This window comes from Silurus meridionalis, chromosome 2 (assembly GCF_014805685.1).
Source record: "Silurus meridionalis isolate SWU-2019-XX chromosome 2, ASM1480568v1, whole genome shotgun sequence".
NCBI lineage: Eukaryota > Metazoa > Chordata > Actinopteri > Siluriformes > Siluridae > Silurus > Silurus meridionalis.
In genome coordinates this window covers 16,695,701-16,712,406 of record NC_060885.1, presented here as the reverse complement: position 1 = coordinate 16,712,406, position 16,706 = coordinate 16,695,701, and the positions used below count along the sequence as shown (strand labels likewise).

Genomic DNA, 16,706 nt, shown 5'->3' with positions numbered 1-16,706 from the left:
ATAAACGAAAATTTATGAGCAATAATCCTTGACTCTGCTCCATCCAGCAAAGAGTGATGTATGTAGGAATAAGTTTAACTCTTGTTTAATTATCAAAATATTATTATTGGATTTTGTTTATGTTACAATTATCATATGCATTGCTATTTTTAAAACAGCAGAACGTATAGCAGTTGGTATTAGTAAACAGAGTAAATAGAAAATCAGTGGTTGTGGTTATGATAGTAGGCAGGGAAGCAGTTTTATTTTATTTTTTTCTATTCTGATCTAAGTCTCAAAGAACTTACACTTTATATGCATAGTGATAAAATATTTATTTGAAGGACACTAAACACAAAAAGATACACAATCAAATACAGAAATATTATGAAGTGCTATATGTAAAACTCCATTGATACTACTAATCGTCAAAACGCAACTGAATAATTTACTCTTAGTAATAATAATAATAATAATAATAATGGTAATAATAATAATAATAATAATAATACTAGTGAAGAGAGTGAATACAAGTAAGTTTATTTATTTACAGACTGTCTGTGATATAAAGATGAACACATTTTATTTAAACACATGTTGTGTTAAATATATACTCTAAGTACATTACAGATTACTGATTAACCAGTGATCTGATTTACCAGTAGTTTTTTTTTTTGTGTGTGTGTGTGTGTGTGTGTGTGTGTGAGAGAGAGAGAGAGAGAGAGAAAGAGAGAGAGCGCATGCTTCAGAGATTCCTCAACCACAACCCCAACAACAGCCATATGGTTTAGTCTTTTAATTAAGACTGTGACTATAGTAACAGAAAATTATTAATTCATGCAATTAATTATGTAAGAGACTCAATGTGTTTTAGTCACTAATTGGAATTGTTGAGCAATGCTCAGCAATGCAGTTTTGGTATAAACTGTGAGCACTTTGATATTGGTGCTGAGCATGGATACGTAGGCTGCTTGATGGAGTAGTGATTGAGGAAAACTGTCAGCACAGGTATTCATTTGGCTGTTCTTCAATCTTTGTGACTGTCTCAGACTCCAGGCTAGACCTAGTTGATAACAATCTATTCGACTCCTCTGGGTTTGGTTTGGACAGGTAATCCCCCTCCAGGCCTTTGGCCTTTGTGCTGGGGGAGAGACTCTCAAATGTTACATATGAATCTTGAATGTCTTTGGACTTTTTGCGAAGAAGTTTTTGGATTTTCCTTTTAAGTGCTCCACAACAGACGACCACGGTCAGAGGCACAGCTATCACACAGGCAACAGAGATTACAACTACATTAATAAGCTTCTGGGTGCCATTAGCACTTGCTGCTGCATCTGTGGAGAAGATTACACACTGCTCTTTTTTAGGGATCAGACCTTTTACACAAACACAGGCTATGTATTTGGTTTTAGGAACCAAGCCCTCAATGATAATTCTATTGTTGCCAGGACTGACATTGATTCTGCGCATGTCCCTCTCTCCAAATACTGCATACAGCACACTAAAGGCAGTAGTGTTATTGGCTTTTGGAGCCCTCCAGATTAGGCACACAGTATAGTCTGTATCTCCAATCACTTTGACTGAGCGAACAATCCTGTCAAAATCTTGTTGCAAAGACGATGCATTGGCTGCAAGGTTGCTCAGATTGGTTTCTAGGAGTCGATCAGGATTAGTATGCAGCATGTTTGTCTTACTCTCTTGCACACTGTCATTCTGCATGCCAGGATAGTGACCAGTGTAACCCTTAGGGCTTGTTGTTACAGTAACAAAGAAGGGTTTGATTTTTGTTGAAGTTCCAGTTCCATTGTCTAACTTTGGAGACTTGCTAATTAATAAAGAAATAAAAGCCTCTGCACTCCCAGCGTAGCTTGATGCTTTGCAAATATATTTCCCGAGTCATGGAAGGTGACAGCAGACACGTTTAAAATAGACCATACAATTCCATCCTTAGAGTTCTCTTGTTTAGCTGCAAAAAAAAAAATTTAATTAAAGACAACAAATATGTAAAAACTCTAACAACTGATTCTGGGTAATATGTAATAGCTGTCTATTAATATATTTATATACCTGTCCCATTTAATGTTTTCCCATCTGCCCTTCTCCATGTCAGCTTGGGAATTGGAACACCAACAGCACCACATCGCAGTAACACATTGTTGCCCACTGTGCTCCTGATGCGGGATACAGCTGAGTGGACCTTGGGCTCCTGGCATTGTCTCAGGTCAGCATCACTGAGGAGAATGCCTGAGAGACTCTCAGGAGCAGCACACCTCAGGTTAGTGTCAATGAAAGCAACAGACAAAGATGGAGATTTTTGGAATTGGACTAGGTCATACAACCGACAGTCACAAAGCAAAGGATTGTCATGGAGTCCTGTGGCAAGAAAAAAAATCTTATTAATGGAGAGTAGGGCTATATACACAGTTGAAATTTGCAGGAGCAAAACCAGATCTTTTCAGCAAAAAGGCTGGGATAGACCTAACCACTTTATAGAGAAGGCAGTCTTGGTTAAGAAAAAAGTATTCAATATCCATTATCCATATTTGATTAAATGTACGATTTCCTATTTGTCTATGGCATGAGTATAATTCCTGTGGGACATACAAGGCACATACCTAAGCAAGGAATAGACTGTCATATGTCATCTAGCAAGCTACAGAAAGCTCATAGATAACATCAAGCAACAAACTTTTACAAAGCATTACAAATTTAATATCCTAATATCCTATCCTAAATATTGCATATTGTCTACAATAGTTTATTGGTTAATCATGAATTGTTTATTATTATCATTACAAGTATTCAGATATGTTATACTTACCAAGAATAATGTTTGAACTCTCTGCTCCTTGCATGGGTTTGACTGTCATCCAAGAAGTAAGGATTTCAGATGGCATAGTCAGCAGTTTATTGCTAGAAAGATCCAGGTATGTTAATGTTCTTATAAACTTTGCTGCCTCTGTGGGGACTGAAGAGAGTCTGTTACCGTGCAGGTCAAGGAGCTTTAGGTTAGGCATATACTTTAAGGACTCCCAAGGAAAAGCAGTAAGGAAATTCCCATCAAGCCTGAGCTCTTCTAAATTGTTTAGTCCATGGAAGCTGTCTGTGTTCACCCATGACAGTACATTGAAGGACATCCACAAAAACTCCAGATTGGGGAGGTAATTAAAGGCCTCACTGGGGATCCTCTTTATAGCTGTTTTCTCTATTCTGAGTTTGTATGTGTCACTGGGAAAACTGGCAGGCAGCAGGGATATGTCAGGATCATTACAAATTACACTCCTATAGAGAGAATAATTAATGTAAGATTTGTATAAATTTTTGAGCTTGTGAGTGATGTGCATTTTATGAATAATATCTACATAGGAAGAATGTACAGAGGAAGGGTGTTAAAGAGAAATGAGCTAGTCTGATTAGACAACGCTATGTGTTTTGATTAAGATGTCTTTGGGGAATCAAGATATCCAATGATATGTTATGCTTACAATGCAAACTGTATTTTTACACAAATATTTTAGAGTACTCACCTTGCCCTGGATCCATCACTCAGGTTTTGATAAAGACAACTGCACTGATAAGGACAGGAGGTCTGGGCAGGAGGAAATCCACCTGATGCAAGCAACAGTGCAAAAAAGACAATGACCATCATTTTCAACCCTCTGTACTTTAACATGCAGGAATGAGTATGACTGAAGAAACTCCTCTTTGTTATTCATGGAATTGCAGTGGCATGTTATAGTCAGCCTGGCTTGATGTCCCTTCCTGCTTTGACTAATGCTTTCGTATCAATTTAAAAAAGAGAGAGAGAAAGAGAGTGAGGTTGGGGGGATTAGCACCATGTATCTAAATGCTTTTGCATTTGGAAATCTGATAGGACGTGCAAGCATGTAGTTGTGTATTATCAGCTAAATACAAATATTTTCTGGTCATAATGCAGACTGATTCCTCTCAGACAATTAATCTGTCCCATCATGATATTTAAGCCCATGATTCTGCTGCAATCCTGGCGATTTATTTAGTGAACAGCAGTTTACACCAAAGGCTGTTAATGGATAGTTAATGGACAGTGCATTTGAAATAGCATTTCTGTATTCATGTATATGTACTAATATACAAGTTAGACAGACTGAAAAGGATTGAGTTTATGCTTATTGTTCATCGTATTGTTTTAGCAGACACAATGCTTAAGTTCTTATAATGCAAAAATAAATGATAGCTTACTACCTGGAGGTCTTAGATTTATGTTGTTTTGAAAACATCTGTCCAGCTTCATCATGCACAAATTCTATAAAACACATATTAATAGGGTTTGGAACTTACCTCTATTGTGGTTGTAATATATTTGCTTGTAGTTGTCTAATATTAGACTCCTAGTTGAATATTACAAGTGGTATTTCTACAGTGTACAAACAGTGAAAACAGGAAAAATGAATGCTTTTCATTACAACACTTGAGTATTAAACAAAAATATCAATAGGAACATGTTCTATTTTTCATTCTTTACCATTTCAGTCTGTGACAATTATACATTACAATTATGTAAATAGTTGATTAGCGCAACAGGATCTGCAATAAAAATTATTCGCAAACAAACTGTTAAAAGAACAAAAAGAATCAGAAAAATGTAAACAAAAAATTCCAGAAAGATTAGTATGTTCAAAGAATACACTGTTATGGAAAAGCTGCATGGAATTAGCTTAGGACCGTGTATTTGCTTAACGAGATGGGTGCAGCAATCTTACTACAGACCTAAAGCCGATTAGTTTAGGTTCTTAGACAAAAAGAGGACTGTGTGCACATGAAGAATAACATGTAAAAAAATAACTTACATTTGAACTTGCTATGAAATAACTGAAACCAAAATGCTGATTGCCTTTTGTTACATATCACAATGCATTTTGTATTTGAATTTGTACAGCATCTTATCACCACCTGGACACTGTGTGATAGTCAGCAGTCTCAGAGTCTCTGCAGTGTGGCAGAAATGAAGGTCTGGGGGGGAGACATGATGGAGACCACCCCTTCATATTTAGACCAATCAGACATCAATGAAGAGAGTGCACTCTCATGTTTAAACATGTTGTGGAGGGGCTAAATCGTTTGTCATTCACCACAATTCACAAAAGACCACTGAAGGTCCTGTTGTGTAACTGAATGAGAGCATTGTGTAAACGTGTGTTAGTGAGGCCATGTCTGAGGTGTTCATTAAGAAATTCCTCGGTGGATTGGGGCTTTTGCATAACGACATTCCCACCTTCTCACGGATACCCTAATCATTTATTCTGAGTACACCACAGTCTGTGATTTCTCGGGTTCATATACATTTTCTGCATTTCCTGAATACGTATTATATATTTCATAATAATCATAATACAAAAAAAAAAAAAAAAAAACCGATATGGATCATTCTTCTCTGCCTGAGGGATTCTCTGAGCTCGATGTTTTTGCACTGGGATCATGTCTGCTTGTGGAAGGTAAGAAATAATGCTCACTATCTGATGTCAACTTCAACTACCTGATTTATTATTATTATTATTATTATTATTATTATTATTATTATTAGGGGGGAAAAGGCTAAGGGTGTAACAGTCATGAGCGACTGAACGTACGACTGAACCCTGCGTGTTGTATAACAGTTTATCTGAATGTCTCGTGCTGTGCTGTTTGCTCTTTATTGTGTGTCCTGAAGGTCTCTTTGGATTTCTCATGAATGCTGTCACCGTTATCGCTTTTCTGAAAATACGAGATTTGCGGACTCCGAGTAACTTCCTGGTATTCAGCTTGGCTTTAGCGGATATGGGCATTTCCACAAACGCCACTGTTGCTGCCTTTTCAAGTTTTCTGAGGTGAGTTTTGCAATTGAAATTCAGTTCACAAAAAAAAAAAAAAATGATAATACGGAAGCCTTTAGTGGTCATTCATTATTTCACCCCCGTTTCTTCATGTCTCGTGGTAACGGCTTCATTTTCTCGTGATCTTGACATAAAGAGCTGTTTCCCACGACGTAATTTAATCACGAGGAAAATCTCGTGCCTTGTGAATAGGACAGGGATTGCATACACGCTGGCATCTTCACTCTCATCATTCTCACTGTAATAACTGCTTCATGTGCAGATGGACTTATATCTCTGAATTAAATACTAGTAACTCTTGCAGTTACGGACGACATTAACTTTAAAAAATGGTTATAGTCATCATAATCATCACCATCATCAGTGCCATTATCACAAGCATACATTACAGATTTACTGTACAAGAAAAACAAAAATAAAATAATCATTTAAATGTGTACAAATCAATCAATCAATCAATCAATCAATCAATAAACATCAATGTCGTCACAATCGTCATCATATTTTGGTTAGTATTTTTCATGTACATAAAATTGTCATTTAAACAAATTTGTTTATCCATAATGCCGAAGGACTGCCCAAAGTTTTTACTGTTTTTGTAAATGCTTTGGCATGTTTTTGACCATGTTTTATATCAAGATCGCAAGAAAATAATTATTCTGTTATGTCAAGATCAGGGGAAAACAAGTTGTTATGTTACCTGTTACAATTTAAATAAATCTTTGTGAATGTGCAAAAACATATCTAACCATTATTTTCAATTAATAATCTTACAGATACTGGCCCTATGGATCTGAAGGATGTCAATCTCATGGCTTTCATGGATTTTTTACAGCCCTCTCTAGCATCCATTTCATTGCAGCCATTGCTTGGGACAGATACAACCAATACTGTACCAGTAAGGATAATGACAACAGTTTGTGTTTATGAACACTAGGCTCTCTCAAATGATTCACATTACTGTAGACGTACAAGTCCCTTAGTACATACATATTTAAAAAAAAAAATTCTTCATTATTATCATGGTTTTCTCCAAAAAACTAAACAAATAGTTTTATATTATTTATTTCGAGTTTTGGGTTCTTGAGTTTTGGATTAAACACATTCAGTCAAACTAAATAAGTAAAAGAACTTAATAATAAATATTACAACAATTTTGGCAATAGTGGGTTGTGATGCCTAAAAATAGCAGAAATAAAACAAAACAAATAAACCAAAAATAATCATGGGTGTGTTTAATGGACCACTTTGGGCCCCACTCTAAGAAAACTGCTTTGATGTGCTTAATGTTTATATTTGGCAGGATTTTCTTCAGTTTGGTCAACAATGAAAATGGTCCTATTCAGTGAACTTTCAATCTACATGACCATAGAGGTACAACCCATTCACCAATCACAAAAGCGTCTGTGAAAAGCCAGCCTTTTGGGTTTGTACATAGCGTCCTAATTAGGAATATCCTGAAGAGACATGGTCCAACAAAAAGAGGGTTTACCAACAGAGAGTGTTTAATATGCATATGCACTCACTGAACAAGTTATATTACCCTCACCCCCTTTAGACTGTTGACACAAGGCAACGTTTTGTCCATGGATTCACTCTGTAAGGGTCATGAAAGTTTAGACTCTACTATCTGTTTGTTCTGTATTCAACAGTCCAGTTTTGATGATCAGATTTGAAGGTTTGACATTTTTGATGATTTGACCTAAAGGTTTGACATGCTGTGAATTATGATGTGTTTTCTGCTCATCATAATTGTACAGATTGGTTATTTGGCTAGCTGCAGGTAATGGGAAGTTTTTTTATATTGCACTATTTTAAGTAAAGTAAGATTCTTGTGTGTGAGATCAACAGTAATAGAAAGTTCAAACCAGCCTGGCACCAATAATCATGCAATGGTAAGATTCATATTCTCCCTATTCTTTTGGTTGGTGTGAACATGACCCAGAGCTGCTGTCTTGTAGTATCTGACTTAACCTTTCACAGACATAATCATTTAAGAATAATTTAGCTTTTCTCTTTGCTAGCTTTTAAGTGAATACCATTTAGTCTAGTAAAATTTTTGTCTGGCCTTCTTTTCTTTTTTTTGCTTAATAAGAGGTTTGTGGATTGGCCTCTAAATGTATGTGTTTAATATCTTCTTTCAAACCACTATTTGGGTTTCCTTTACAGCTCTGACAATGGTTTTGTCATCAACTGCTGAAGTTTTTCTTGGCTATTCTTAGTTGTTATTACACCAGTGGTTTCTTTCTTTTTCAGTACATTCCAAATTGTCTCTACCAAATGCTTATGACATTGCAGAACAAAATTGTCTAAAATGGCTTTCATGTTGGTTTATCCTAACAACACATGCAGTTTTATCCTGCAAACCTTAGGTCTTAAACAATGAGTAGACATTCAGAGCTATTAATTGTTTAAACAGTCAAAATAACATACACCTGTGCAACAAATGACTCTCTTATTTGTCATATGTTCTAATATTTTTTAGCACTTGAAAAATTGGTGGGTTAAAAATAAATGTGGCATTTTCTAGATTACACATTCAGAAAACAAAAGCTGAAATTCTGCTCTACTTTCTCATATTCAATTTACTCTCAATCCCAGACGTCTTCAGTGTATAACAAGCAAAATGATTGGTTTGGCCCTTTTAATACTTTCAAAAATGGACTGTATAATATCAGCATGTGAAAAAACGATTTAAAAACTAAATGGCTCAAGTTTGTGTGTGTGTGTGTGTGTGTGTGTGTGTGTGTGTGTGTGTGTGTGTGTGTGTGTGTGTGTCAGTTTTTGTATAATTAATTTTTATTCCCAAAGGAACAAAGTTGCAGTGGAGTTGTGTCATCACCATCGCCACCTTTATCTGGCTTTTTGCTGCCTTCTGGGCAGCTATGCCATTGATTGGTTGGGGAGAATATGACTATGAGCCCCTAAGAACCTGCTGTACACTGGACTTAAACAAAGGAGATAGGTATGATATTTTCTTTTTGGGTTACACTCTTGTTTTGATCAGAAGCCCAAAGCTTCAACTCCAAGGCTGCAACTCTGACATTTAAAGGGGCAATCAATAACTATTACCATAAAGCACCAAAGTCATACTTGGATTAATTTGATTAAGTATTTTATATCAAATACTGTTTTGCAGATTATCCTTTATTATGGTATAATACTTTATATACTGATAATTACCAGTAATTTTAGGGATTGAGATACAGTTCCAAAACCCATTCTTATATTCATAGTGTAGTCTCTGTTGTGGGTATTTGAAATTGTTACTTTTAGTGATCTGTTTTAAATGCAATGTCTTTATTTTAAAACTATTTTGTAGCAGCTCCCTTCATACTGAAACCTATATCTGATTATGCCCAGGTCCTGGTGATAATATATATGAAAGCTGAACACTTTTTGACTCTATATTTGCGATGTTATTTCAGAATATCCTAGTCTCACATAAAATAAAGAAAATAAAACACATTTACAACTTACCCACATCATTTTCTGTAAATTGAACATTGTTGTGTCACACTGTGTTCTGTATCTCACCTTCTGTACTAATGTATTTTAACAAAGCCCACCTCTATCACTGCTATTATATAATGGTAAACATTTAATAATTATCATGAACCGTATGTCAGAAAAAGGACAAGCTTTCCATTTGAAATATGCAACATTTCATTTATTTAGAATTTTTGCATACTTCATGTGTAAAGTTTGTGCTTTCCATGACAAGTGGTTAGACAAGTTCAAAAAACTAAATTTTTCTATTTTATGTTGACACGGCTTGTAAAGCATGTGTCAACATGACACAATAGCATGGGTGTTTTTGAAAATGAGAAAGACTCTGTATTTTTAGTAACCTAAAGTATTTTGCACCTTGAAGTGATTCTGAAAACACCTGCATAACTGTACCATGTTACCAAGTGCCTTGTAAGCATGATTGTGCTTGAAAAACTGAGAAATCAAGATTATTTTATTAGTCTGTCTAGGTCTAATCATATGTCATGAAAAGCACAAGCTAAGCATGAATTACGCAATGTTTAAAATGTCTAACAAGTGTCTTTTTTTCAATTACACATTAATTGTATTCAAATAGCAGTAGACATAGTTGTGATACTGATACACATATGCTTGGTTAAAATAAATTGATGCAGAACTCACAATAAGCATTTAAGTGAAACATTGATACATTGCTGTGCAATGTTTCTGACTGCTAACAGTTTTTCTGTGAGACTGGGTTGTTCAGAAGCTAACATTGTCATGTGCCACCTGCTTGAGCTCCTGTAAGTACAATAGACAGAGGAGTATAATAACATGACCTCATGTATTTTACTTAGGAACTACATCACCTACCTGATTCCAATGGCCATTTGTAACATGGGAATACAAGTGCTTATTGTGTTTTTCTCATACAACTCCATTGACAAGAAATTCAAGAAGACAGGCCAGCAAAGGGTAAGAAAATATTTATCATATATTTCAGTGTTTGTGACTTGCATCCTCAAGGCCAACAAGACTTGTGTTGCATAGGTCTTTTACCCATATAATATGCACTAAGGAGTTCTAATTAATAAACTCGTTCTATTTTTTTTTTACTCATAATTTACAAGTATTTTTAAAGTACAATATTCACCTTATATCATGTTATATCTTATATCTTGTTCTGAGCATTACAATCATTCAAGATTAAAGCATATATTTGCAAATATTCTATATTAAAAGAACAACACTAAAGCCTGGTGTATGAAATCTTTTAAAACCTGTTTTTTTCCTTAAAGGCTGCTATTGGACAATATCCACTGTAAAATAAATTCTATACAAATAACACAATGTATTAGTTAGTGTTACATATAAAATTATACAAAATACTTACAAAACCTTTATCATATGGATATTAAATGTTTTATTTATTTTACTTATTTAGATTAGCACATTATAGTATTGTAGTATTTATTGAGCGTGCAACTTGGTGGCACATATGAATAAATACAATGTACACAGAGATTTATTTTTACATGTTAAATTAAACATGTGTACAAAGTATGTACCAATCTTTATACTACATACATAGCTGTGTATTAACTATGTGAATATTATTTTCATACATAATAAGATAAAGAATTGTGGTAACAGGATTTTTAGCAAAGAAACACTATGTGAGCCAGGCCTTTGCCTAATCTGTGCCCAGGAATAACATTTAAGATTTAACCAAAGGCGCCAAGGGATATTTTAGAAAATGTAACATAACAGTGTGCATACAAATATCATACCTCTAACACATACAAGTTTTAATAAATGAGAATATATGTACATACTGTAAACCGAGGCCCGGGTTACCAGCGACCGCCACAGGTATTGTTAACCAACAGGGTACCAGGGGAAATTGGGCTACTGTTGGCCGAAGGAGGAGAAGGAGAGGAGGAAGACGTCTACAGAGACAGTAGGAAAAGGAGAAGTGATGGAGAGTAGAGGTTTGGGTGGGTACTTTAAATGTTGGTACTCTAACTGGTAAAAGGAGAGAGGTAGCTGATATGATGGAGCTGAGAAAGGTAGATATGTTGCATGTCCAGGAGACCAAGTGGAGGGGGAGTAAGGTCAGGAACATTGGAGGTGGGTTTAAACTGTTCTATCATGGTGTAAATTGAGAGAGAAATAGTGTAGGGGTGCTCCTGAAGGAAGAGTACAGTAAGAGTGTGGTGGAGGTGAAGAGAGTTTCTGATAGGATGATAAATGTGAAGCTGGAAGTTGAAGGTGTGATGATAAATGTCATCAGTGCTCCACAAGTGGGTTGTGAGATGGAGGAGAAGAAAGAATTCTGGAGTGAGTTAGATGAAGTGGTAGACAGTGTACCTAGAAAAGAAAGATTGGTGATGTGGCAGACTTGAATGGGCATGTTGGTGAAGGGAACAGAGATGATGAAGAGGTGATGGGTAGGTATGGCTTTAAGGGGAGGAATGTGGAAGGGCAAGGATGTAAATGGCTTTGGTAAATACTTTAAGAAGGAGGAGCACAGGGTGACGTATAAAAGTGGAGGAAGGTGCACACAGGTGGATTATGTTCGATGCAGGAGATGCAACCTGAAAAAGATTGGAGACTGTAAGGTGTTGTCAGGGGACAGTGTAGCTATGGTGGTGGAATGAGGAAGTTCAGGCAAGCATGTGTAGAAAGTGGTTGGCAAAATAGAATTTGGATTTGGATCGAATTTGGAGATAAGAAAAGTAGGCAGGAATACAAGGAGATGTGGAAGCAGGTGTAGAGAGATGTGGAAAAGCGAAGGAAAAGGCATATGAGGAGCTGTATGAGAAGTTGGACAATAAGGAAGAAAAAAAGGATTTGTACCGATTGGCCAGGCAGAGGGACCGAGCTGGGAAGGATGTGCTGCAAGTTAGAGCAATAAAAAATGCAGATGGGAATGTGTTGACTAGTAAAGAGAGTGTGTTGAGAAGATGCAGGGAGTATTTTGAGCAGCTGATGAATGAGGAAAATGAGAGAGAGAGAAGGTTGGATGATGTGGAGATAGTGATGCAGGAAGTGGACAGGATTAGTTAGCAACAGTATGGTTTCATGCCGAAGAAGAGCACTCAGATGCAATATTTCCTTTGAGAATGTTGATGGAGAAGTATAGAGAAGGTCAAAATGAGCTGCATTGTGTGGGTGGTTTTAGAGAAAGCGTAAGACAGGGTGCAGAGAGAGGAGTTGTGATATTGTATGAGGAAGTCAGGTGTGGCAGAGTAGTATGTGAGGGTCATGCAGGACATGTATGAGGACAGTGTGACAGCAGTGCAGTGTGCAGTAGGAACGACAGACTGGTTCATGGTGGAGGTGGGATTGCATCAAGAATCGGCTCTGAGCCCTTTTCTGTTGGCAGTGGTGATGGACAGGTTGACAGATGAGGTCAGACACGAGTCTCTATTGCCTATGATGTTTGCGGATGATATTGTGATTTGTGGTGAGAGTAGGGATCAGGCTGAGAAGAGCCTGGAGAGGTGGAGGTACACCCTGGAGAGAAGGGGAATGAAAGTCAGTAAGAGTAAGACAGAGTACATGTGTGTGAATGAGAGGGAGGGCAGTGGAGTGGTGCGGTGCGGTTGCAGGGAGAAGAGGTGGAGAGAGTGGAGGAGTTCAGGTACCTGGGATTAACAGTGCAAAGTAATGGAGAGTGTGTTAGAGAAGTGAAGAAAAGTGTGCAGGCAGGGTGGAGTGGGTGGAGAAGAGTGGCAGGAGTGATTTGTAATAGAAGAGTATCTGTAAGAGTGAAAGGGAAAGTTTATAAGGCTGTGGTGAGACCTGCAATGTTGTATGGTTTAGAGACAGTGGCATTGACTAAAAGACAGGAGGTGGAGCTGGAGGTAGCAGAGCTGAAGATGCTGAGATTTTAATTGGAAGTGACCAGGATGGACAGGATTAGAAACGAGTTTATTAGAGGGACATCGCATGTAGGACGTTTTAAGGACAAAGTGAGAGAGGAGCGATTGAGATGTTTGGACCTGTGCAGAGGAGGGACATGGGTAGATGAATGCTGAGAAAGGAGCCACCATATTACCCATTAGGGAGCAGCCAAAAAAAGAAGATATATGTTTCATTGTCTTATAGATTTTGGTCGAAATAGGTTAATATTTAATTTCTGAGTCACAATATATTTTTTAAGTTGGCTGACATAATGCCAAGAGTGTACAAAGCTTTGTGAGCTGTTGCTATTAACAATGTTAATAAAAAATAAAAACATAATTGTTTTCTTGGGCACTGTACAATAAAATGTTATAATGTGCTAGTATCATCATTATTACTATTATAAACTAATAGAAAGTAGTAAAATGCAGACAGGCTCTATGACTAAAATCACTTATATGCCCTCTTTACAGTTTAACTGCTGCACTCCTATAAAGACTCTGCTCTTCTGCTGGAGCCCTTATGGGATCCTAGCCTTCTATGCTGCTGTGGAAAATGTGAATGTTTTGTCTCCTAAACTGAGAATGGTAACACTATCAAGTCTCCATTTCATAAAACCTAAATTAGATTTTTATCAATAATACTGCACATGCATGTAAACATTTGTGTCTTTGCAGATTGCACCACTTATGGCTAAGACCTCTCCAACTTTCAATGTGTTTGTTTATGCACTTGGAAATGAAAATTACAGAGGAGGAATCTGGCAGCTGCTTACAGGACAAAGGATTGAACCTCCTGGTATAGAGACTAAGTGTAAATAAACTCAGCATGTCATAATCATTCATTATTCATTCAGTCATTTATTCAAGTTCATTATCTGCTTTATTTAGATCAGGGTCACAGTGAATTGAGAGCATATTGAGAGAACAGTGTTCAGTGTTGGGCAATGGAACTTTGCCAAGTGTAAGGAATTACTAGACAGAAGCTGGTCATGTACAAGACAATTAGACATTCATTCTACCGTCTCTCATTCCCTCTTACATGTTCACATGCTCACATAGTCCATATCTTTAACTGTTCACATACAGTATATGGCAGTGGCACACTTCAAGTTAAGTCAATTTTATTTCTATAGTGCTTTTCACAATGGACATTGTCTCAAAGCAGCATTACAGGTCTTTCTGGCAAAAGTGTGTGGACACCTGACTATCCTAGCTCAGCCCAGTCTCACGGCATTTTGTGATATAATCCGAAAATGTAGTCTATTGATACGTGTTCATAGACACAAATTTCCCGCTTTTTTCATGTCACTGAGGATGACCTTCTGTGTAATGTATTACAATAAGAAGTATTTCTCATGCCTCTGCTAAAGTTTTCTTTCTGCCACTGAATACCACAGATGCTATATTGTTTTTTTCTCGTTTGTTATTGACTTTCAAGCACTATTACTCAACATTCAAGCAGATTTTATATATTTATATATAAATAGATATTTATTTTTATTGCTTTACTCTATATTTTACCCAGCTACTCACTATTATCAACCATCGTTAGTGGTTCCTTTCAGTCAAAACACACTAAATATATTCTCCCAGTTAATTAAGTAAACTGTGTTAATTAGAGACACACATTTATTACTGTATAATACTTACCCTTACCGTATATTTTCTGCCTTATTTTTTTGATAAAAATGTGGAAAAAAGATTACCTTTTGCATTTCTGTCAGCATCACCAATGATCTTCTGCCTCCGTTGCTATGCAACATAGCTAGAGAAAAAGAGGGAAATTCGTGTCCATGAACACGAATCAATAGATTAACGATTGTGACTATATGACGAAATGCCATAAGACTGTGTTGCACACCCATATGTATATGGGTCTTACTTAAACTGTTGCCACATGAAGAATGAAGTGTTTTCATTTCCTTTAACTGAAACTGACCAGCTCAAACCTGACATTGTATATGTGCGTGAAGTGAGCATACTAAATTTTTAGTGAAAGAACTTGTGTGGCCTGTGGCCTGAAAAATCTGGATAAACTGGAACGCAAACCAGGCCTCCTCACCTGACATCACTGCCTGAGCTCACTAATGCTGTTGTGACTAAATGACCACAAATTCCTACAACCATGTTCCAAAGTCTAGTAGCAAGCATTCCTAGGAAAGTAAAGGTCATGGAGACTCATCTCATATTCGTTACCATGGTTTTAGAATAAGACAACAAGTAAATATGGGTGTGAAGGGGAGGTTTCTTTTTTGCCTAAACAGATCTCATTTGAAAAGCTTACACTCCTACAAGTCAATCAAATTAGCCTTAAAGTTAAAGAAAAACTTTTTTTAAGCAATTCCATTGTTATAACATGTAATAGATGATAAAATCAGGATATGTGGTTCATTGTAGGTAAAGAGATCTACTAAACATCTACTAAACATAACAAAACAAATTTTAAGTCACATTTTTAGATATAAGCATACATACATAAACACTACTTTAACTACTAAAGTTAACTAAACTACTAGAATCCAGACAGAAAACAAAACCATAAAACACAAAACTTTTACCAACATTCATCATTCTGCACATTAATTCAGGTTGGGCTCTTTCCACAACCATAAGGCACTGTTGATCTGATGGCCTGAATCAACCACAAAGAGATGTTTGTCCTTGGGTAGCAAACAAACATTAGAAAAGGTTGTTAGTGATCTTTTCTAAATGTGTTGTGATTTATTCTAGTGACAAATTGTGACAATTAACATTGAATTGTCTTAAGTTGAATTTGATTTGATTTGATTAATTATGAGTTTGTAATACTGTAAATGTGAGCTGATACTAGACTCTATTATTATGATCACTTATACTGTAGTCACTGACATGCACTGTGATGTGATTAAAGTGTTAGTTAAATAACAGTCTTAAACGTTACATATTTGATTGAATAAAATATATGTTGTTAATTTATTGATGTTTTGATGAGAAAGTCTAGCACATTATATACATATACACGTGTAGTAAAATTATCAGTGCTTTCTGTATTCATTTTTTTTTCTCAGTTAATGCCTTATCCACATTTTCTGTATTTATAATGTTTCTCAAAATTTTTTCTTTAAATAATTAACATTTGAATCACAATTTTCTAAACAAATAATTATTAATGACACCCTTTTTTTTGGTAAACTATACACACACACACCGGACAACACGTGTGTGTGTGTGTGTGTGTGTGTGTGTGTGTGTGTGTGTGTGTTTATATATATATATATATATATATATATATATATATATATATATATATATATATATATATATATATATATATATACCTACATTTTGGGGGTACAGGACTTTTTGGTTTTGTTTTTTTGTGCGGAACATATATAAAATGTTTGTTAGTCTGCACCTCCCCCACTGTTGTGTAGTGCCAATTTTTTATTATTAAACCTAAAAACATACACAACAATGCCAGGGGTATAAAAAAGAAAATGAAGTTAGTATTTTG

At 36.0% G+C, this 16,706-nt stretch overlaps 2 protein-coding genes across 2 annotated transcripts; one reads left to right on the top strand and one right to left on the bottom strand.

Annotated features, from left to right (window-relative positions):
• Positions 1-328: 328 nt before the first annotated feature.
• On the bottom strand, positions 329-3,746 carry lrit1a (leucine-rich repeat, immunoglobulin-like and transmembrane domains 1a). Its single transcript, XM_046838032.1, is given in 5 exon segments — positions 329-1,874; positions 1,877-1,945; positions 2,047-2,352; positions 2,801-3,261; positions 3,507-3,746. Coding segments are annotated over 5 exon segments (1,878 nt in total). The 5' UTR covers positions 3,653-3,746; the 3' UTR covers positions 329-978.
• A 1,337-nt stretch (positions 3,747-5,083) lies between these two features.
• On the top strand, positions 5,084-16,227 carry rgra (retinal G protein coupled receptor a). Its single transcript, XM_046838046.1, has 7 exons — positions 5,084-5,453; positions 5,669-5,825; positions 6,608-6,729; positions 8,643-8,796; positions 10,160-10,277; positions 13,685-13,798; positions 13,889-16,227. The coding sequence occupies exons 1-7, from the start codon at positions 5,378-5,380 to the stop codon at positions 14,030-14,032; spliced, it is 885 nt and encodes a 294-aa protein (XP_046694002.1). The 5' UTR covers positions 5,084-5,377; the 3' UTR covers positions 14,033-16,227.
• The last annotated feature ends 479 nt before the right edge of the window (positions 16,228-16,706 follow it).

Excerpts from the sequence above, each read along its gene's own strand:
- rgra (XM_046838046.1), top strand. The coding sequence starts at position 5,378 with ATGGATCATTCTTCTCTGCCTGAGGGATTCTCTGAGCTCGATGTTTTT. Across the intron at positions 8,797-10,159 it reads GACTTAAACAAAGGAGATAG|GAACTACATCACCTACCTGA; the intron begins GTATGATATTTT and ends TATTTTACTTAG. Across the intron at positions 10,278-13,684 it reads AGAAGACAGGCCAGCAAAGG|TTTAACTGCTGCACTCCTAT; the intron begins GTAAGAAAATAT and ends CCCTCTTTACAG.